The 24,052-nt window shown below is 39.6% G+C and overlaps 1 protein-coding gene across 3 annotated transcripts in view; it reads right to left on the bottom strand.

Annotated features, from left to right (window-relative positions):
* Pkc53e (Protein C kinase 53E) overlaps positions 1-24,052 on the bottom strand; it is a 60,424-nt gene extending 36,372 nt beyond the window's left edge. The window contains exon 1 of one of the 3 annotated variants that reach the window (XM_076776617.1): positions 23,357-24,052. In XM_076776617.1, the coding sequence (XP_076632732.1) occupies positions 23,357-23,556 (200 nt within the window). In that variant the 5' untranslated portion in view covers positions 23,557-24,052. The remainder of the gene's footprint in view (positions 1-23,356) is intronic. The other 2 variants (XM_076776615.1, XM_076776616.1) reach the window with 2 other exon arrangements.

A 24,052-nucleotide genomic window follows, 5' to 3' on the forward strand; every position in this document is an offset into this window, starting at 1 on the left:
TTATCGTCGAATTGAAGATAAATAACAAAAAAAAATCTACGCTTTTGACAAACTTTTATCTTTGAATTTTGTGAAAAAGAACCAGAGGGTTGTGAAACGTTGAACAGTAGAAAAAGGCACCTTCTGTTAACAGTCGCGAAAGTAATGACGACCCTTCAAGGATGACGGGGGACACGAGTCGAGGGTGTAAGTCGGGCAAGCGACCAGAAAAAAGAAAACTACAAAGGGAGCCAGCTGTTTCTCCCTTTTGTAGCGACTTGGAGCCGAAGACGAACAAAAGAGTAGGGAGGGTGAAGGGTAAAAGGTAAAGAAAAGGAGCGAAACGCGAGGGGGTGAAGGAAGGGGGTAGGAGGAAGGAAAAGGAGACGTGACAGGAATGGAAGCGGGAAAAGACGGGTGTAATACGAGGAGAAGAAGATAAGGGATGGAAGGGGGAGGGGGAAAGCGGTACAAATCTGCGATTAGCCTACATTGCTTCGAAGCTTAGGTTGAAACGCACGCAGTCGTGTCGAGCGTAGGCGTGGTTTCGCGAGGAAGAAGCTTTCTCCGGAATGGACGCGCGGGGATTTCGTCGAAACGAAAAGTCGAATGAAAATTGCACCGTAAAGGGGGCCATTAACCGACTTAATTTCGATTTCATTTGGAACGATGTGCAATCATATTTTATTTCGCCTGATTTCTTCGTTGTCTCTCTGGGGGTAGAATAATTATTTGGGTAAAATTTAATTTTTTAATTTCGTCATTTTTTTTTTTTTTAAGTATCGAATCGACGAACTTGAATATTTCATTACATTTATTTACATTTTCACGTATACTCGTAGTTAATTCCAAGTTAAAAATGAAACAATCTTTTAAGAATTTGTCACGATTCCAACCCTTCCCCAGTAACGTGGAAAGTGAAAAAGAGCGTGAAACGCAATTTGTTCGTACCTGATCTTCGTTTCCGTCGCCTGGAATCATCCCTTAACGGATTACCCACCTGTAGCTAAGCACCCTGTGTGCATCGCTTATAGCCGTCCACGGCCGACAAACGCGGGACGCACGCAGAGAATAAACAATCGCCATCTAGCCCGGTTTCGTGTGACCTAGTGGTCCCGATTTCGTTACTAGAATCGGAGGGAATTACAGAGAAACGCGGGTAGCGCTAAATCGACGGGGATGAAAGGGACGGCGCGGCGCAGAGACGTCCGGGGCTCGCGAGTCTAGTTTTCATTGATTGCCATCCCCCGTAACCGAGAATTTAACCGGCTGACGAGTTTCAGGAAATGGAGGAAAAGTCATCGGGCCAGATATCTAGAGGAAATTGATTCCTGCTTCGTTCAAGCTGTTCCGTCGCGAGTCTCTCGCGAAGAACCGTGACCGTATCCTTTCGGAGCATACAACAACGAGGGGGTGGACGAAGAGGGGGTTGTAAACTGGGATATAACGAGTCGATAGCTTCTATTTTCGACGCGGCATGCGCGTGCCTTCGACGAACGCCCTTTGGAAAATTAAGGTCGGATTAGTCGACCGCTCCTCGACGTCCATCCTCTCGAAACCGAAAGAGACCGTCACCGTGGGTCGGATTCAGGGTAACCTGGTAAAAAATTCGATCAATCGATTTGTCGATACTCTGCAGAAGAATATAATTAACGCTTACGGGAGGGGACCCTACGGTACACCTTTATTTTTCTTCACTGACTCGTCTCGTTGGCCCGAGTATAGACACCGAACCAGTAACATCTGAATACATTTATTATCGTTTAATATTATTCCTTACCCGAATCACCTCATCCTCTTTCAATATTAATTGCAAAACAGAAAACAGAAATTTTTTAATTGAAGTAGAGTAATAAAATAGTATTAGTCATTATTAGGTGAATCTGTATTAATCGTTGATATCGCCACTATGGGCACCAATAGTTTTCTAATCTGTCGATCGGAGGTAAAAACGATATTCGGACACAGGTACCGCCAAAGAGTTGACCCGAGTCTAAACTCTCTTTCTGCCTGCAATGCAATGTAACGTGACCGGGGCTGCTCGATCGAACGGGGCGAGTTTCTCTCGGCGCGGCCGGACCCGATTTTTATGGTCAAATTAGCTCAATTCAAAGCGAAACCCGATACATATAGCGAATGTGTGTCGAGAGTAATGCAAAGAGAGGGGAGGAGGGGGGTAGGCTCGGAGTGGAACAGAGAGCAGGAGGAGGCGAAGCGCGATGAAAATTCGCTATGCTTCGAATACAATTTTCCGCTCTGCCCCGGGGACGCGATCGATCGACGCAGGAGCCCGGAAACGAAAGAAAAAGTAGTGGAACCAGGCTTCGAACAAGAACGCCCCCGTCGACTAGTTTCGCTGGATCCCCGCTGGTTCGTTCGACAGTAAAACTCTGATTTAACGGGACAGTGTTCCGCGGTTTTACGTCCGTACGTCCCTAAGTTGTGCGCCAGTCGACGGCGGCCATCTTATGTTTCTCGATGCGGCTCTCGAGGTTCCCGAACCATTCTTTTATATTAAATTAAGAACAGAGCGAACAATATTTTATTATCAACCACGCGAAAATGTAATTATGGATTTCTTTTTTTTTTATAATAGCTGCAACAATTTTTTGGAGGAAAAAATAATTAAGTTTATTTTAAACGTCAAGTTTTTTAAATCTATATTTTTATAACGTTTAAATTGAGTTTCATTTTTAGTAGACCAAATAATCAGGGACAATGTTATTCCGTGGCAAATTAAAACTCCGGACGACGTTCCATTTCCCGTAGAAAAATAAGAATTTTTGACGTCCAATTATGCCAACACAAATACATATTCACGCTTCGTCCGACTTGAAAATTGGTTCGAGGAGCGAGATGAGGTTCTTCGTATACCTATCTATGCATATTGTGGACATTGAACAATGTCTTCAGTATATTTTGTTTCGTGGGATCCATAAAAATTTTAATACAAAACTCTGCATCGTCGCCGCGTTGTCGATAATAAAATACGTTTTACGTTGCGTTATAAAAATTATAATTGTAATAAGAGCTTAACATAAAAGATGTAATTCGGAATTTTATTATGAATTTCTTTCGCTGGCGATAAACAACAACGAAATTTGGGAGTGATTTATTTTTATGCACCTTTTAATATCATTTAAAAACGATTCGTGTCGCTCTCAAAGTTATGTAATTTGCTATTTAATGTACCTTTGGATTTATATAGACGTTACTTTATGGTAATTTGGATTTAACGGGCACCTACCTCCACCCCTCCCTCTACGCCTTTCCTTGATCCTATTAATCTGGTAAATTGAGGTTTTACTGTATTTTCTACCTTCTACCGCTCGAGTTTACGAGATTCGTAAACTGCATTCACGAGCTGCGAAAGCGTTTTACTCTCGATTCCATGAAATTCTACGAACCCACGGGGCGCCTGGCAAACCCGAGTTACGATTTTCGGAAACGAGAATGGCCAAGACGAGAATTTTATTATTACTACACGAACGGAATTAATATCGTGCGACGATCGCGAGCGCGAGCCTGAAAATAGCGACATTTTGCCGATCGTAATACTATTATTTTCCTTTTTATTTAACAACTCTATCAACACCACGAAGAAAAGAAGTACACGGATTCAACCGGAAGGAGACACAACCGTTCTATTTAGACAATTTTGGAATAATAAAACACGAAAAATTTTGCATTTATTTTCTGAATTGAATCGATCGAGAAAACGATGCCCAAAAAAATATTGAAAATCGACCAGATTGAGACACCCTGCAAGTCAAGTTGAAATTTTGACCAATCCTAGTCCCCCTCTGCCGTTTAGAATAGCAGCTTGTAACATAATAAGTTATACGGGTGACCTGTCTTAAATGCCCCGCCCACTAGATACGCGAATCCACCAAAAGCCTTTTGTTCCGTCCTAATTGGGTTCCCTCGGTATCTATCGGTTTTCTGCCCCGTCCCCCACCGCGGGCAAAAATTCCCAAAGACAGCCCCGAGGGCCTGTGCAACCTACGCGAACGACGAGCACGTGTTACAGCGTCGAGCTGCCAAACACGTGACCCTTTTCTTTCGAATAGAAATCCTTTCTACCCCGACGACTACACGTACATATATCGAGCCTGCAATATCGTGCTCCGATACGTTCCATTTCATTGACCCACTTCCCGGACGAACCCTTTTGCTATCCACGAAAATTCAAACGCGCCATCGAAGAGCCGAATAACGCTACTCGCGAGCCGGTTGGACTTTCAACGGACTACAACAGCCAATGGCGTAACTAGTAATTTTCGTGCCGGAGCGTTAGACTTTACGACCGGGGCAATTTTAGGGGAAGTTCTCCCCTCTGAAACTTGCAGAATAGACGATAAAATTAAGTGGTATTTTTCTTCTTTTTCGAAGGGAGATAGCTAAAAGCCAGTGACGTAACTAGGGTACTAAAATTTATGACGTCACATTTGGGGAAAAGTTTATCTTAAGCCCACATTAGCGTGGGCCTAACCACTAATTTCTGTATGATATTCGAATGAACGAAACGTGACATTTTTGATACTTCAACCCCTTAACGCTCATATTTTTCGAGTTAACCAAGAATGATCAGTTTTCTTTGTTGGATTTGTTTCTAAAATTGCAGTTTTTGTTAATTACAATGTTGTATCTAATGTATACAGGAAAAAAAAATATTATCATACCTTAAATCGTTGGATTAAACAAATATCGTTTTTTAGTGCAGTCAGACTCGGGCATGAACGTTAAAGTGTTAAAGAAAAATAAATAACATCCTATTAGAGCTTAATATTCGCGATCGTAGCGCCGTGCGTCTATTGGTGCGTCACATGGCCCACTAGTGGCAAGAACCAATCACGCGTTTCTTCTTGTTTCCCCTGTACGAGTCCTTTTCACCCGTACGCGCGCTTTCTAACCTCTCCACGTCGCGTCGTGATACAACCAATGTATATTTCTCTTAATAAATACAGTACTACATAATTGTGTGTTTTCGAGTTTATTTAAAGTAGATCTAGTGCCCTAATACATCCAGTGACGTAACTTGTAATTTCGTGATACAAAACTTCCTGGTTTTTAACTTTGGATGATTCGTTAATCAGAAACTTTTTTCGATTGGCCACAATAATGAAAGAAATTCAAATTTTGTAATCAGATATGTTAGTTGTGCACAAATAACAACCACATATTTGGTTGAAGCATTGAAATTTAATGTGACACTGTCCTAACCTCTCAAATTGAAATTCAACTTTCTAATTTTCTGAAGTACATGATCGGTTGTGACAACATTGAATCGTTCGAATAAGCTTTCGGTGAGTCCAACAGGCGGTTGATGGGTGGCAGTTTGCCAAAAACTATCCTATCCAATTATGAGAAGTTGAAATTTAGGTGTACGTTAAGAATAATCGAAACTTTCTACCCATCGATTATAAAATTATATTAAAGGTAAGTACTTTTGAAAATCTTTTCCAAACAATTATAAGATCATCGAGTAATATAGTACTATCAAATTATTAATCGAACGTTAAAATTATATTTCGACGTAGTTCGTTTATCCCCATCGTCCCCGCATCTGAATCTGCCCCTTTTGCAACGTTCTTTTAATAACATTTGGATTCTGTTTGTAGATGGTCTAATAATTGTTCGAAAAAGACTTCGCAAGAAAGTGAAAACGTTACGTTTAATACAATTTTATGTTGAAACGACTCGCTAGAGCCTCTAGAGGGTCTCAATTATAAGTTTCGTGTTTCTCTAATTAGGTAAGACGACGATAAAAAGAGAGTTGGAAGTCTTGTTTAACTTGCGAAGGTCTCGTGGAGGAAACGTTAAGAAAGTTTCATTACTTTCCCGTTTGTTGTTCGATATGACAGAGGAAAAGTATTTTTTATTTAATGATTATTTTTCGAGAATTAATAAAAAAATATTTATAAAACGAAAACAGCGAGAGTTGAAATTTTCTTTACCTATCGTCATAATTAAATAATTGTATATTTTCTTATTTTATCCGGTATCTTTTATCTAAATGAACCAAGATTACCCAGATTAAATTTTCTCCGAGCCTAATATCTGTTATCGTTGCCCAGATAGAAATGTATCCAATTTTGCGTAGGAACGACGGAAGAAGTCGCGTCTCCATCAAGATCGATTTCCTGCCTACGCGTCGCGAGAACGATAAACGAGAGATCGAGCGAAGTGTCGGGCCAAATTCGACTGTGAGAATCCAACAGGCAGTTCGCGTTGGACTTCGGCCAGCGTTGGTACGCTTTCGCGGAACGTGCTTTTTTAGATTCGCCTCAAGACGACCGCGGAGACGGATAATTATAAAAGTATGATTCCCTTCGCGAAATTCAGACCCGAGAAACTGGGTAACGATGAAAGAGTTACGATTAACGAGGCGCATCAGCCAATCGACAATCGTTAATTCGGACGTAAGTTGGCACCATGATGCCTCATTGAAAACTATTAAAGACCTCTTCCTGTCGACTGACATTCATGTTCGAACCGACCTCAAGTATAAAAAGTCCTTACGCTTTAAACGTCCCGATTATTTGTTCGAAAGAGGCACGACGAATTTCTATTCTATTCGAATTTCTGTTCGAGAATAAAATGTGCCTAACTCGGGCAATTATGTTCGACGCGCCAGACGTATAATCAGAAATTGAATGTCGTTCTGACATGTAGGCACGATATGCACTGTATATATGTATATGTATACTCTCGATATTATATATACATATACTCTCGAGAGTATATATATACTCTCGATACGATCAACTCGACAGGATTCCCGCGAATTTATCTGGAATGACGGGGATTACCGGAATCCTTGTCCTGATATCCAGTAATCCAGAATACGAGCGAGAGAACACGGATAAGACGTGGTCGTTTCGTCGACTCGGTCGAGTTGCGACTCAACGACGACGATCGTCAGAAACGACGTATCCTAATAGCAGATTTCTTTCACTTGATAAGTAATATCATTTTCGTCCGGGTAAGTCCTCGGAGACGATTCTAAAAAGAATTACTAAACGACGTTGTGAGAAAGCATTTCTGCTGGTTGAAATTTGATACGCAAAGAACATGTATAAATCCAGGGGTCGTCCTATAAGAGAAACGTCTCGAAACAGAAAAGGAAAAAGACGAGACACGTTTGCATGGAAATCTTATTATTTTCTGTTACAGCTGGATTTCTCAGGGGTGCCTTAATAGAATCACCGAGAGATTTTCTGTTTCGCTGTGTAGCGCAACGAGGCCATCCAAAGATTCTTTGCACGAACATATTTGGAATTAACTGTCGACTGATATTATAGTTTAGTAATAAATATACGTTGTTCTATCTTTTTTCTATTCAGCGGCGCGGAGACCGAGTCTACGAGGGAGCATGGTGGGAGAAGGGGCGGCGTCAACGTTCTTCCGCCCCCCGGGGATCCTTTTTAAATCGTCGAGCTATACATTAATCTTGACTTTCTTCTTGACGGAACGCGTTTCTTTATAAGAACCTACCCTGGGGGGCGATGTTTCGCGCATAGAAACCGGCGCGTGTGCTCGCGTTCGAGGAAACGCTCGGGGCGAAAAGAAAATGAAAGAACGCGAGAACAAACACAGACGTTACGGAACGTTACGTTCCTCCAGTTAGCCTTTTACACGGCCGCGAGGTTTCCTCCTCGTTGCTACGACAGTGTTTCTCAACCATTGTTTCTCGACTCGTGGCCCTTTACTAAAAAATATAAACAAACCAAAGGGGATTCTCGAATTCTAGAAGTCTGGAATACTTCGAGCTTTTTCGAATGCAATATGGCCGACCAAGGCGAGTCCTCGTAGACCCCGTTGAGGATCGCTGTTCTAACGACAACCTGAGCGATCAAGGTCTCCGAATCTACGAACCAAAAATATTCAGAACGGTCCAAAAATAATAGTCGCGTTGTTGGAAGCCAGCGACAAAGTATGCTTCGCGCCCCTCGCGTCTCCTTTGAATTTATCGCGACGAGCAGCACGTCCGCGACGCGTTAATAAGCCGGGAAGGTGCCGAAAGAATTGAAACGACAAAACGACTCGGAGGAAGGTGGGTTTTTTCTGGATCGAGCACTTTAAAAGTTGCGACGGGACTCCGTGATTCTTGTAAATTTCTAAACAAGTCAATCTTGAAAACGCTAATCAGATTCACACTCGCTGTATTACACGATGCACATTAGTTGAATTAAAATTATGAATGCACGAGTAACGTGATTTACATATTTCGCAACGTATTATTTAAATTATTTCTCAGAAAATCATTAATGTGCCGGGGGAAAAAGTCGATTGTACTACTTAATAGCAACGAAGTGACTCGATTAGTGCAGTCCCTAAAGCCATAAATCGAGATGGCCTTAAATTATGACAGGAATATTCCTGATCGGGCTTGGCCGCGCATGAAACTCGAATTCCAACGTAAGACGCGAAACTTGACGAAATTTTAAATAAACTATAAGACGACGCGATTAAAAGCCATAGCGGTACGGTAATTAAATAAAATTATTGTACAGGGTGGGACGATAATACTGATCACCCCAACTTTTCCCGTTATTTTTAGAGACACAGAGAAACTTCGTTCGCTGAAGTTTATGGCCTCGGGGGTGCCATAACATGCCAGTAATAATTTTTTATGAGTTGGGGAGGGTTATTTAGTGAACTCAAGATCACCTCTACTTTCTTCTAAATTATGTTTTATAATTTTGTATACCCTTCTAAGGTAGTAAATGTTCAGACGATTTCTACCATTTTCTTCGGTATTAGATTCTTAAATAAATTATTCAGCGTATCGAAAATTCGTCTCATCGATTTTCCTACTATTAGCACACATTGCTCCACTGTTCCAACGTTTCGGCTGCCCGAACACGCGGCAGAGATGGATTCCTCGACTCCCGTTGCCTCGTATACAAAATTCTTGCTTCAACGACTCCGATCTATTTGTTTAATTTACACTCCCCTCCCCTCCAATTTAGCTTCGCATACCAAGAATTCTCCAATCACTCAGGGCTCTGTCCAAAGTCTTTACTGTTTCACCGTGCTACTAAATTTCAAAATCTCTTCTCGCACGTCTGGCTACCAAACGAAATTTTGGTGTCACTTTTCGTACTCGCCACCAGAGGGGTCACTCTCTCACAAGCGCTTGACTCCTCCGTTCCTATATACAGAGTGTTCGACCATCACTAGGAAAAATTTTAATGAGGGATTCTAGAGACCAAAATAAGATGAAAATCAAGAATACCAATTTCTTGATTGAGGCTTTGTTAAAAAGTTATTAAAAAATTAAATTAAAAAGTTTCAAATCATTCTGGAAAAATTATATTCGGTTGCGAGGGTCAATTACAATCATTTTTGGTGAATAGACATACCCCCGAAATCCTACGCACTTTCGAGAAAAAAATTCGAATAGGTGGACAAATTTTTCGACAAAATTAAAAAGTTTCACATCATTCTGAAAAAATTATATTCGGTTGCGGGAGTCAATTACAATCATTTTTGGTCAATACACATACCCCCGAAATCCTACGCACTTTCGAAAAAAAAATTCGAATAGATGTGAAATTTGTCGACAAAATTAAAAAATTTCAAATCGTTCTGAAAAAATTATTTTCGGTTGCGGGGGTCAATTACAATCATTTTTGGTGAATACACATACCCCCGAAATCTTACGCAATTTCGAGAAAAAAATTCGAGTATGTGCTGAAATTTTTCGGCGAAATTAAAAAATTTCAAATCGTTCTAAAAAAATTATTTTCTGTTGCGGGAGTCAATTACAATCATTTTTGGTCAATACACATACCCCCGAAATCCTACGCACTTTCGAGAAAAAAATTCGAGTAGGTGGACAAATTTTTCGACAAAATTAAAAAGTTTCAAATCATTCTGGAAAAATTATATTCGGTTGCGGGGGTCAATTACAATCATTTTTGGTCAATACACATACCCCCGAAATCTTACGCACTTTCGAGAAAAAAATTCGAGTAGGTGGACAAATTTTTCGACAAAATTAAAAAGTTTCAAATCATTCTGGAAAAATTATATTCGGTTGCGGGGGTCAATTACAATCATTTTTGGTCAATACACATACCCCCGAAATCCTATGCACTTTCGAGAAAAAAATGCAGAAGCGACCCATGCTTCAACGTTCGCAAAATCCGAGTTGGAATTGGCTCAAATGGTGGATCCAAGTCGATCTCATCGCTGGCGTTTTGGGATTCTTTTTACTTTCTACGACGGAGTGCGATTACGCTTTCAGGTGGATGAGAATAATTCCGAGAAATCATATCCGTGTCCCGTGAAATATGCTCCTTCTCACGAAGGGATTGAGAACGGCTCCGTTCAGATGAACGTTTTCCCCGAGACGAGATCGTTTGATTTCCTCGAGATGTCTTTCCCGATATCTCGGCCGTGTAAATGAATTTCCAACCGAGCGGAAAGACCCACTGGGATAGCCTAACCGGCGACGCGACAGTCATAATCTACGGCAATTACTGGCCACGATTACGATCCTATTTGCAGGCTCTGTTCGTCTAATTACTTTAACCCCTTCAGACCAGCTGTACATTCTAAGCGGACTTAATTTTTATATCCAGAGGCCTTGTTAAAGGTAGGATTGCTCCTACAACTGCATTCTCGCAATTCAAAACTAAATTTCGAATATATAAATATTTCAAATGTCTTTTTCAAATTTGTATTTTATTCGTTATACGTTTTTACAGGCATTGAATCTACAATTTTAATTTTACGTTCGTCTTAGAAAGAAGATTAATTTCAGCTTCAACTGTATCTTAACACCTAACTTTAAGAGAATGGTTACAATAAAAATAAATAAATAAATTTTTCTTTAAAGGGAACCGAAATCGATGTTATAACAATTTTCAGTCCCTGGAGAAAAGAAGTCTAGAACCAGCGACCTAGAGATTAAATTCCTTAAACCTAACCTCAAAGATATCCTCGATCGCCTCGAATCCTCGTTGTCCTCGTCGCAGTATCCCGTAACGATGACTCTTGCTCGACGAAAATTGCTGCTTCCCGATCGGAAGTAATAGTTTCAGCGCAAAGGAGGTCGGCGGAGCTTTTCTATCTCTAAATCAAGTTGTTCCCGACTGTCTGAAGGTTGTTTGTTTATCGTGATCGTATTGAAACGTTTCACGGAATACGAACGATCGCGAGGAATTCAAGGAATTACGAAGAGTCAACGTTCCGAGATTATTTTCTTACTTGGGTCGAATCAGGGATGGTCAAAATGTTATTCGAATTATATCGGGTGATATAATTACATATAGTGACGTGGACATTGTCGAAGATAATCGAGATACGTTCGAGGCGTGGTCGACCTAAAATGTGTAAAAGTTTGATAATTTATGATGGCTAATTTCGTGGGGAAATATATACAAGATATTGTTTGCACAACGCCAGGCTGCTTGTAGCAAGAATCGTACGAGAAGAAATTTTGAAACTGTTCGAATAAAGAAAAATTCACTAATGACCACCGTGTATAGGAATTCGTTAACACTTTGACTGCCACGACACCTATATATGGCCATATATCTCAAGTTAAGACGTTGAGAAAAATAAATTTGGAAACAAATTTTAGGTTATGTAGCTTACAATGGTCTAAAATCAAAATTTTTTGTGTCAAAGCAAGATACAAATGGGAAGAAGTTATATTTAATAACGGAGAATTTAGAGTAAATTGTTTTGTAACTCTTTCGAAAGAGAAATAAATTTGTTATGCAGAAACGGAAATTATGTACGACACGAGTCAATAATACCGCGTTCGGTTCGTCGTTTTGGTTAGAATCGTTGAAATTTATCGACTCGTCGGCGGCAAACAAGGCTGGAAGCCGAGACTTCCGAGTAATCGTGTGTACATACACCGACAGGTCGATGTTTATCGAAAGGGAGACAGACCAAACCCTTCCCCGGGAGTCTCATTTTCTTCGACGCTATCATCCTTCTTGCGGATTCGACGTTGCACCGCTGTGTATACACCGGTCGCAGCGAATCTTTTCCTAGAATGCAACCCGAAACTTTACCATTTAAGAGAACATTGTCACGAAAAACTAGTATATACAGGTTAGGTTTTTTGACGAGTCCCTAAATAGAAATATCACAAATAGGAATTTACTAATGTATTTTAACCCTTTGAGATGTGAACTTTTACAAGTATAACTAGCTTAAATGTTCTTTATTGCGTATACAGGGTGTACGGCCACTCCTGGGAAAAATTTTAATGGGGGATTCTGGAGGCCAAAATAAGACGAAAATCAAGGATACCAATTTGTTGATGGAGGCTTCGTTAAAAAGTTATTAACGTTTAAAGTTCCGTCCGTAATGAATTTTTTTCTCGAAAATGCGTAGGATTTTGGGGGTATATTTATTCACCAAAAATGATTGTAATTGACCCCCGCAACCGAATATAATTTTTCCAGAATGATTTGAAACTTTTTAATTTTGTCGAAAAATTTGTCCACCTATTCGAATTCTTTTCTCGAAAGTGCGTAGGATTTCGGGGGTATGTGTAATGACCAAAAATGATTGTAATTGACCCCCGCAACCGAAAATAATTTTTTTAGAATTAATTAAAAATTTCTTTTTTCGTCGAAAAATTTCAACACCTACCGGATTTTTTTTCTCGAAAGTGGTTAGGATTTCGGAGGTATGTGTATTCACCAAAAATGATTATAATTGACCCCCGCAACCGAAAATAATTTTTACAGAACGATTTGATATTTTTGAATTTAATTCTTAATAACTTTTTAACGAAGCCTCCATCAACGAATTGGTATTCTTGATTTTCGTCTTATTTTGGCCTCTAGAATCCCTCAAAAATTTTTCCCAGGGGTGGCCGAACACCCTGTATAACTATGTTTCGAACGTGTCGCGCGTATTGTCCTGATCGCTTGCTTTTTACGACTGACTCCTCGCCGAACCGTCTGTCCTTTGTTTCTGTTGAGTGAGAAGTGTGTACGTGTTTGTGAAAGATAAGCAAGCGAAGCGGAGAGAAATGTATGGTGGTGTGAATCACAGCGTGTGTGACGAGACAAGATTTGGTTTACAAAGAGAATTCATCGGACTAAAGGTTCGAGACAAGACTGAAAAGAGAAAGCATTGGTATAACACAGTAGCCGTGTGCGTAAGGTGCTCTACTACGAATTTCGAGGTTATGGATTCTCGATCCTTCTATACGGGTTTTAGATTTTTCTTATATTTGTTTTTCGTAGAAAATTCCACTTGTGTAGAAGTTATCATAATTTGATCATTAATATGACTTTTTGAATATTATACATTTATGAATGTCTCGTTGTAACTAACAATGAACAAATCTCAAAATATAGGAAGAAAATTAGCAGGTTTGCGAGGATTTCCCGTAGAAATAGAAGAAATATAAAAAGGATGAAACGGATAAAAATGTTTCCCAACTTTGGCCTCTGTTTCGTTCCTGACATTCCGCCACTATGTCCTGTCGTTCTGCTCACTTTTTTCCTATACCGCTGACGAGAATTTCGTCGAGTCGAACGCAATTCAATCGACCGTCAGTCGATCGTGCTCAGAGTACATACGTCGTTCGTTTGTCGCCGTTTCAGGCCTCGTAACACTATCCGAGGCAATCTAATTCCATTATTTCGCTCGCAGGGCAAACGTTAAAGCTGGTAACCGTGTGTAGCTGCGTATTCGGTTAGCGAATACCAGTGTCCCTCAACCTACGTTGGCACGTGGCCAAAACGTCAAACGAAATTCTTATCTTAAATAACAAATAACCATCATTTGTCTCTAATTATCTGTCATATAAAAATTAAGGAATTAAATATTTCACAATTATACAACAAATTTCAATGTTCGAACGAATAAAGGTCACAAGTAAATTGCAATACGCTGTGTTTATTCGCTACCTATTATTCCGAATATTGACTACAATGGCGGAACGTTTGAGTGCCTGCTGAAGTAATTTGCTAACGTAGGATATTAAATATCTCGTAAATTATTACGTTTTCCAACGGACGTAGATTAATATTTTAATATGCAGAATTACGAGAAGAATCGATTTACGTCGAACAAATGCACGGTTCCGTTTAAAGGACGTGTGCAAGTGCAGGTTGCATTTGCATCGCTACACCGGAACAAAAAAACTACATCATCAAAAGATTCGTCCCCGATTGCGAGATTCAAATTTTTTCCTGTGGCAATTTTTTCGTATCTACGCTTGGAAACGAGCCACGATTTGTCCTAGTTTCTAAAATCACGTACATTAAAATACGATAATAAAAAATATGTAATAACGAACAAATATGTTACCACAATGTCGTAATTGATCGTTAGAATCTTGTGAAATTATTCTATCCCGTTCTGTTTATTGCAACAATTTATTGAACAGGTCCCAGGCATGAGGTCAAAACGTTTAATAAAGATAATGAAACGTATGGTTGTACCAGACAACTCCATAGTTTGAAATTAGGTCGTTGTAGCGATGCTAGGAATAAACGTTGTTCCTATCGAGCCACTTTATTAAACATTGCTCCCAAATAAATTCCACGATCTTATGTATATTAACGAGTCGATCGATCGAATGTCTCCGTATGAAAAATTCATTCGCGATCCCTGTAAAACTACTTCGGCGAACTTCACGGAGATTGTTTTTATTGGGCTCTCGATCGGGAACATTATACAATAGGGAGTTAAAAATAGTAAATGTTGTAGGTGGTCCTAGGAGTATTCGGTTGGGATGTATCAATCATAATGCCGCCTTCTGGTAAAAATAAACTTCCCGCTGGAAACTGATACCTATACAATCAGAAGATTAAAAAGTTATTTTTCCTATTTAACGAAGTATCTTTTAATACGATGCACGGGAAAAGAAACACGAACTGTGGAAAAGAAATAATAATTTTGTACCTAGTGTTTACTTATCGTCGTCGTTGAGATTGCAACTGTGGAAGGGGAAACGAGGGAAAAAGAACAAACTAGCTCGACCCGTGCGTACATATACGGGGCACATATGTGCATTCAAACGGCTCGCACTAGAATCGGACAAAAGGAGACGGACATTTTCGCCAGGCCATTCGAGCGTTTCAACCCGGTCGTTCGACCATCTACATGGTGACGTCGAAATAGATGGTTGCACTTGGGGTCTGATAAAGATGAAAACATTCTGGACAAATACAAGTCCGACGATTCTTCCTTTACGAGATACAAACACGCTCTGCCCGCGTAAAAATGGCGTCGAATATCACTTCAGGCGTATAACTTGTAAAAAAGAATTACTAGACGAAATATACCCCATGTATCTGATAAAAAAAGGTTTGGCAAATGGTGACGACGATTTTCTTCTTCGTCTTTCTCTACCATGAAATATCCAACTTTGGAGGATTTATACGTCGGACTTTAACGAAGTATCGAATTTTTTAGGGAATTACGATGCTGATTTAATAAAGTTAGGTGGCTGAAATGGCGTTCTACGCGCGGCCACGTCGGTCGTCATCGTGGGAGATAAAGTGAACTTCGTCACGCGAAACCGCATAACTCGATAACAACTTATGGTTTTAAATACGTTACGTGCATGCGGTCGTGACACGTGAATCGCGAATAGACGGAAGCCAGTGAAATAAATCTCGTGAGGTACGAGCTGTGGCCTATCCTTGGAAACGCGCTTTTCGTTACGGATTATACGGCGAAGTCCACGACTTCGGGAACGAACGAAGCTCGAGAAGAGCGTCGATATCGATTCGATATCGATTATATCGTTCGCGCGTAGCGAGCGTCGACCACGGGCAAGATGGAGCCCAACGATGATTCGATAATCATCGTTATATCGAAATATTCGATACGAATTTTCGCATATAGGGGGTGAAATTTAAAATTCATTCGAAGAGATACAAACGTTGTATCATAACACCTTCACGAATGAAATTTAATATAAATTTAATTTGTTTCGTCTTTAACTGTAATAATGATGTTCTTGTCGTCGATCGCGCTTTCGATTCGCGCCTTGTTGCGTGTACTATTTTATTGGACTCCGCGAAATGCATTTCGCGCGATTAATCGCAACCTGTTGATTTGCTAAATAACAGAATTTTGGCATCTCAACGAGCGCTATAACTTTCCCCACAACTCGGTTTGTTCACGATCGTGCCAAACCCTCTCCTTTGAATGCTAAATCGATCGTTCGCTTTGTTTCACGACGAGAAAGTCTCGAGGCTCTCGAATGGATTTAACGTATTAAAACACTGACTATAAAAACCGGTTGAAATATTACGACGACCCAATATAGATCAATTAAAATTTTTATCCGTTCTTGTAAACTGTGTGCAAAATTGAGTTCTGACCTGTTATTCAACGAAACGAGTAAAATGAACGCATTCGCTCGGGGACAATTTTTATAGTCGCACGCAGTAAGTCCCAGACCCAATCAAAACGCGAGTTAGTCCCGACACTGCGCGACGGAGCACGGAACAAGACGAACGTAAGTTTCAGTCGCGTCTATCCGGATCGAGTCGGTTCGGATTGGATAAAATCGGACAGGATCGCGTTTAACCGTATTTGTCACAATTTAACCCAATTATTCGACGATCCTGTTAACCGCATAAAACTGGAACGAACCAAGGACAAGGGACCATCCGAGAAAACGATGATCAAACATGATTGGAACACCGTCAAAAAATCAACCAATCAATTTACAATTGAACTTGTTTTCTCTGTCATCGGAACGTTCTATCATCGAAACTCTCTTACAGATAATAAGTTTCATCCTTTGCTTCAGAATCCTTAAATAATTAGCAAGTAAAAGGTGACAATAAATTAATTACACTAACCGTACAAATCTACTACCTGAAACGTTGAACTTTAACAATTCTATTTCTATTCGTAAAGAGTGGAATTCTCGAATCTTTGAAATCTCAAGTTTTTTCTCGCGATTTTTTGTCATCCCCTCCCCCACCTAGCCCTCTTTGAGCTCCTCTAGATACGCCACTGCATGTGGGTCAACTTTATGTTTCAAATGGTAGTAAGTAGGTTAAGTTTTCAGTACTATATATTATTTCTCAGGCTTTTAGCAAAATCTTTGATCTCTTTTTCCCGGTTTCTTACTTTCTTTATTTATATTTTCTACAGTTTTGATCCCTGGTTACGTTGCATTCGTTTTTATCCCTCGAGACTCGTTCCCCTTATGGTTTTAAATTGTATTATGAAATAACGAAGCAGAAGCGTAAAGGTGAATGATGTTTTGCTGTATTTTTGGTAATTTAAACATTTTTCGCTCGATTGTTAGAGCTACGGTTGCGACCTTCTTTCATAAATATTTCTCATTGCGCGAAACAAAATTTCTTTTTGATATACCGAGGGTCTTTAAAAGCTAAGTGGTCCTTGAGGCCTCTTTCGATCTCTGAGAGGCCTTGAACTAGCTTATAATACCAAGTATGCATCGATGGCACTTTAAATCCATGAAGAATATAAAATAAAATGTAATTTATATAAAACAATTTTAATCGCCTCACCCTGTACATTAATAACTATTAATATTGCCACGTTTACAATGTTTAAAACGTTAATTAACTTCGATATCTTGTAATGCACTATTTTTAATGGAACGTATCTTTACGATTAACACGTGGTAGCCTAACCTAAAATAACTTTACTCCGGAAGAGGCTTCGAAGAAGAAAGACGAAACGTCGAGAAAAGAAATGTAACAAAAATTTTGAATGCGACAAGAATCGATTACTTTAATAGAAATATTAATAATAATTAACTTTTAAAAATATCAAATTATTTTCATCTACAAATTAATATTTCGGTACAATTATTGCCGATATTGTTATATTTCTTAGATTTACTTCTGTTTTCCTTAAATTCGAAACGTTTACGTTTGGCGTTCAGGTTGATTTATGTTTTCAATTCGATCGAACAAGTCTGAAACTCGTTGCAATCGACAGATATCGATACGATAGTCGCGTGTCTCGATAAATCTTGAATTGTTTCAAAACATTCCTTCGATTGGTTCAACCATTTCTGATCTAACGGTAACAGATGTTCACGATACGTATTTTAAAGTCAATAATTTCGTGACGTGCTATATACATTCGCGCATGTGTGCTACGTATACAGTTATGTTTATGAAACTATACATTGGTGATTCTAAATAAATTTTACATCCTAAAGATGGAGTTCGAACGAATCTATTTTACAGAATATTAGCAATTATCATAACTCGATGAAAGACCACGCCTACAATCGAAACTGGAAATAGTTAATGGCAGGAGTTTGAATTTCAAATCACTATAAGTGGGAATGATAAACAGTTTTTGCATTGATGTCGATTAGAAACTGTATTGTACCATTATTATCATTATAAAGTTAAAGAATATCATTAAAAATATTACCTGAAACACAACACATTTGTTTGGTCATTGTTTATTTAATTCAACTACAGTCTAAATATTTTTGTGACCAAATATAACTGATCAGAGACTGCTTGCGATTGCAAACTGCGTTGCGAGCGAATTCTCAGAGAATTAATATGGGCAATTCTTCTAGTTGTCAGAACAGTACAACAAATTATTTTGTACTGATAAATTCACGTATTGCTCTATCAGCCAGAAGAATCACCCACTTTATCTCTTAATTACGTCTAATATATTTCATCCAATCGTTACAGTATAATTAGTACTTACATAATTTTCCAACTACAGTGCTTGAAATACAACTGTGGCGTCACCTCTCGTACTCGCCACCAGAGGGGTTGCTCTCTCGCAAGCGCTTGACCGATCCCTCTATTTCTATACATACACAGTACGTCTCACTAAAATGAGACGAAACTCAAGAATACTAATTTGTTGATGGAGGCTTCGTTAAAAAGTTATTAACGTTTAAAGTTCCGCCCGTACTGAATTTTTTTCTCGAAAGTGCGTAGAATTTTGGGGTATGTCTATTCACCAAAAATGCTTGTAATTGACCCCTGAAACTAAATATAATTTTTTTAGTATGATTTGAAATTTTTTAATTTTGTCGAAAAATTTCACTTCTCCAATTTTTTTCTGGAAAATGGGTAGGATTTCGGGGGTATGTCTATTGATAAAAAATGATTATAATTGACCCCAGCAACTAAAAATAATTTTTTTAGAACGATTTGAAATTTTTTAATTTTGTCGAAAAATTTCACTTCTCCAATTTTTTTCTGGAAAATGGGCGGGATTTCGGGGGTATGTCTATTCACCAAAAATTATTGTAATCTACTCCCACAACCAAAAATAATTTTTTCAGAATGATTTGAAATTTTTTAATAATTTATTAATGAAGCCTCAGTCAAGAAATTGATACTCTTGATGTTCGTCTTATTTTGGCCTCTAGAATCTCCCATTAAAAGTTTTCCCAGGGGTGGCCGAACACCCTCTATACACCACCTAATATCCCGTTGTCTAAGGCAGGGCCTGCTAGGAAGGAATTTTACTCCCAGAATAAAACAATTTTCAATCACCAATTCTAAACACCCACTTTCGACGAGGCGAGAAACGAGAAACGAAGAACGCGACAAACCATAACGGGAATACAAAACACGAATCAATTACGGCAATCCTAAGTGCAGAAAATCCGCAAGGAATTCTGAAGAACCGTCTACAACAGGTTTACCAAGGAACGTTCGTTGACATAAGATGCCTTTCGAGTATCTGACGGGGCGAAAAGAGGATATACCGTGCTACGAGCTTTTTTTATTAGGTAAAACGGTCACGGGTGAACACTAAAGTCGACAACTGGATCGTTTGAACGTGTGAGGATAATGGGCACGCTCGTGCCACAATACAAAGTGAAGCCATTTTTCTACGCGACAACGCGGGACCACATGTTGCACATCTAAGATCAGAAAAACACCACTGTTCCATCTCGAATAGGGATGTCTCATTACCACGCCCCGGTCTACTATCCAGACATCGCGCTATGGGAACGAACGGTTATTCACTTGTTATTCGTTATTCGAAAATTTTCATCCAGATAAGAATTTCGCCCGTCCCTGGGAAACGCAACAGCAGAGAAGCGTCGGACATCGGAAACGTCTGTTGCGTTCGTCCTCGGCCGGCAAAATCGATGTCAGCGAAACAAGTTAGTTTGGTTACTGGGTCGCGCGCTATTGTGCGTCAACGCCAGCGCAGCCTTTACGTTTCAACTATAAATCATGTATGTTACGCGCCAGGCAGGTTACTGTCGTTAACCTTCCCCACCAAACGCTTTTTTATCGAGGAACGATGGTCGTTGCATTCGATGGTATCTTTGTCCGAAACTTAGATAAGCGAAAACTATTTAAAGAAATTTCCACTCCCGTTTCCGTTCCGCCAGGAAACCATTTTCAAATGCTCGCGGTAACTCGGAACTTTGGAACGCCATTTTCACGATGTTGAGAATTTCGAGAAATTAACGAATCGCATAAACAAGAGCCATAGAACTTTGAATTTGAATAATGTACACTCGATGGGCAACATACGTCAAATAGGATATTATTTAAATATTATTTTGGTCTTGCCAATACCGCGAACGATGTTTGCTTCGAGATCGTTAACAGTTTGTGGTTTGCTGGGATAAACACGAGACTCGGCGTGGCCACGCAAGAAAAAGTCTAATGACGTCAAGTCGCAAGAGCTTAGTGGTCGGTTGACAGTTGCATTTCTCGAAATAATCTTATCGTTGAACTTCAATCTCAATAAAGCGATAGTTTCAACGGGAGCGTGACACTCTCAAATCCACGCAATTCGCGCCAAACGGTAATATTTCTTAGTAACGGTCACAGTCTCACCGCCATTTTGAAAAAAAATATAAACGCCCAACGCGATAACATTTTGTCGTTACGACGGTCGCCCGACTATTAATTAGCAAACTCGCGACACGTACGATGGTCAGCACACTTCGATTTTCGACTTAACCGGATCTTGCAAGAACGAAAACCTAAGTTTTTACGCGAAATTCGCTGCATCGGAAGTCGGAGGAATGGTTAATTCTTAAGAACGTCGTGGAATCGATAAATTTTTATTATCAGCGACACTTTCCCTCGTAATAGCCATTGTGAGTTCCGTTGGTCGATTATGTTGACCATAAATCGAACAAAGATTTTTATAATAAATTTTAATAAGTTCAACGCATTGAATCAACGTGTGAATCACTTCACGATGACTTGTGAAATACTACTGAATACAAATGTCGCGTGATTCGAAATATGCCGGCTATGACAATTGAAATTCTATCGTTCTTACTGAAAACCGCTTCTTTTCATGGGACTATTTTAAAAGTAACGTACGCGCCAGATAATTTTTTAAGTCATAACTCATGTCTCAAATTATTCTACATATAAAATTTAAAATTAAATTCCACTATTTTTGTTAATCTTAATCTTACGCAAGTTCATTCATCAAATTTCAGATCCTCGTCTTTCTAACGGGACTATAAAAAATCATTTCGCAGAGAATAGGTCAGGTAATCAGCTGATTGATTAATTTATGTACAAAGAGCAGGTCAGCCGTCGTACGACGTTGCTCAAGAGTCAATAACCCGAGTTGCGACTGTGAAGGATTACAATTATGGCAATAAACAGACAAACAGTGGTTCACGAAAATATTCGAACGCTTTCGCGGAGAATGTTTAATACTCAAAATAGCGGAATTACTTTAGATTTACAGAGTACGTTAAGAAAGTTGCGAGAGGTTGTTTGAAAACATTCGAAAACCCCGCGCTCGACGTGACCTCTTGCTTCTTGGTTGGGTCGTTTCTAATTCGGACGAAGCGCGAGTATCCTCAAGGACGAACCGTTTAACCGTTACTCTACCGACAGCTATTTGCTGGATTTACATGTCTCCAGAGGAAAAGCGAAACAGAGAGAAAGCAGACGCAACTGCAAATTCCGGAATGAAGATGTTTGATTTCGTTTGAATTTTTTAGGAAATCAATATTTTTTCAACGAATCGTCGATTTTTTAAATCGATTCTCGCGTAACCGACTTTGACACGAACCTTTGTCCAATCCTAAGCATGTATTTAATTTTTCTTTCGTTCCTTTCAAATTTCCACACAATTTTGTATATTAATGTCATCAAAATTCTCAATTCACATCCACGGGAATAATTATCCTAACCTTTTATATGTGTATATTTTATTTGTACTACAACTTTTTCCACTAATATTCCTTTTAGCATCATATAAATCTTTGCCAACCGGTGTTTACCTACACACTAGGTTTTATTCTCACTGATAGTCGTAATTGTTAATTAAAATTTTAATTGCGTGTGCACGTTCTCATCCATTACGAATGTGCAATTACCTACACCGAGATAAAAATTCCATTGTATCTACCTCATAGGTTATAAAAAGATACGTTTTAATTCCGGACTATACTATTTCAAATGGTATATCTTGCTTTTTTCCTTTCTGAAAATTGACTAATATTTTCTATTGATTAATTTTGTAAGTGCATGTATCAATTTATCAATTCGAAGTATAGAATGTAGAAATGTTGGCGAGTTTTAAACGGTCCATACACGGTCCACGTTCACGAGAGAGATTTCTCTCGCGATAAATACTCGTGAAAAAGAAACATTCATTTTGTTCCCGATTCATCATATTTCACCATTTTTCCTTTTCTCGTAAATATTACTCTAATATCACACAAAATTATACGATTAATAATGATCGAACTAGAGAAATCCAACATGGGTTCATTAAACTTGAAGATTAATTCTAATCCTAAACCTTTTTTTATTTGGAAAAATTTAAATAATACTCGTGTAGATTCCAATAAACTTAAAAGAATACCGCGAAAGAAAAACATTTACTATTTTTCTGATTGATCTTCCTTCTTTCGTACATTTCAATTTAATATCACAATAGTTATACAATCACATACCGTTAAACTTAACAATTAATTGCATATTTATTAAAATTTATGTAACATTCGTATGATTTTCAATAAACAACTTTATAAGTAAAAACTCGCGGAAAATACGTATTCTCTTTCTCCCTTCTTCGATAAGTATCAATTTGATGTAAGACAAAATTTTACAATCAATAATGATTAGACAAGTCCAGAATCACTTCGTTAAGCTTGGAAGCTAATTTCTAACATCTTCCCCTTGTTTATTGCGAAGAATTCATGTAATATTTACATGACCTTCGATAAACAGCTTGAAAAGAAAATAAAACTGACGAGAAATAGAGTCGACTAAACCAACCGTAAACCTCAGCGCGTACGGGCCGCTTTGAGCGAGATCAGTTACAGGTCCGGCTCGACTCCGATGCTGCTTCGAAACGAGAACAATCGATAGAGGGAGAAAGCGATAGACGTGAGAACAAAAATTGAGGATCGAGGAAGGATTTCTTGTAGAAAAAGAGACTGTGTTGTTTCACTCACCATATGAAGTCCTTGCAGTGGCTACAGAACGTCGGCTGCTTGAAGAACCGCGGCATGAAGCTGTGGTTCTTGACAACGTAGACATTCTTCTTTTTAAGGGCACCTTTCCGTCCGCGGATCTTTTTAGCGAAAGCGGTGGTCGCATCTCCGGGCCCAAGGGAGTCCTCGCACGTGTTGTTTGCCTCCTGGTCGTCCGCCATCGCGTGCCCAGTTGCTAGTTGCTTGCAACGAGCGAAAACGAGACCGAGAACGACAACAAGAACGCTCGACGCGAGAACCTCGACAGGTCTGTTCGCGGTTCGGACACTTCCGCGCCACTCTTCCCCGCGGCTTTTCCTCGACTGTCACGTCGCTCGGAAGATGCACGCGCGCACACGGGCCGACCCTGGGCTAGCTGGAGAGTCGAACCGGAGAAGAGCGAGTCGACCGAGCGGACCGACAGAGAGGGCCAACGTACTGCTCCGAGGGAAACAGAGAGGACCGAAAGAAATAGGCGGAGAGAGTAAAAGGGGATAGAATAATTTGTTCGTTTACGCGAACTGCTGTCGAAACGCTTGACGTGTCGCGTCTAACGCGAACTCGCGCGATGGGTGGTAGGTAGCGTAAACTCCTCGCGGTAGCCCGTGCCTCGCCGACGACCACCGACGACGACTCTCTGGCCTCGGCCACCGTCGCCGTCAACCCCGCCAGCCCCGC

The sequence above is a fragment of the Colletes latitarsis genome, chromosome 11, assembly GCF_051014445.1.
Source record: "Colletes latitarsis isolate SP2378_abdomen chromosome 11, iyColLati1, whole genome shotgun sequence".
Taxonomy (NCBI): domain Eukaryota; kingdom Metazoa; phylum Arthropoda; class Insecta; order Hymenoptera; family Colletidae; genus Colletes; species Colletes latitarsis.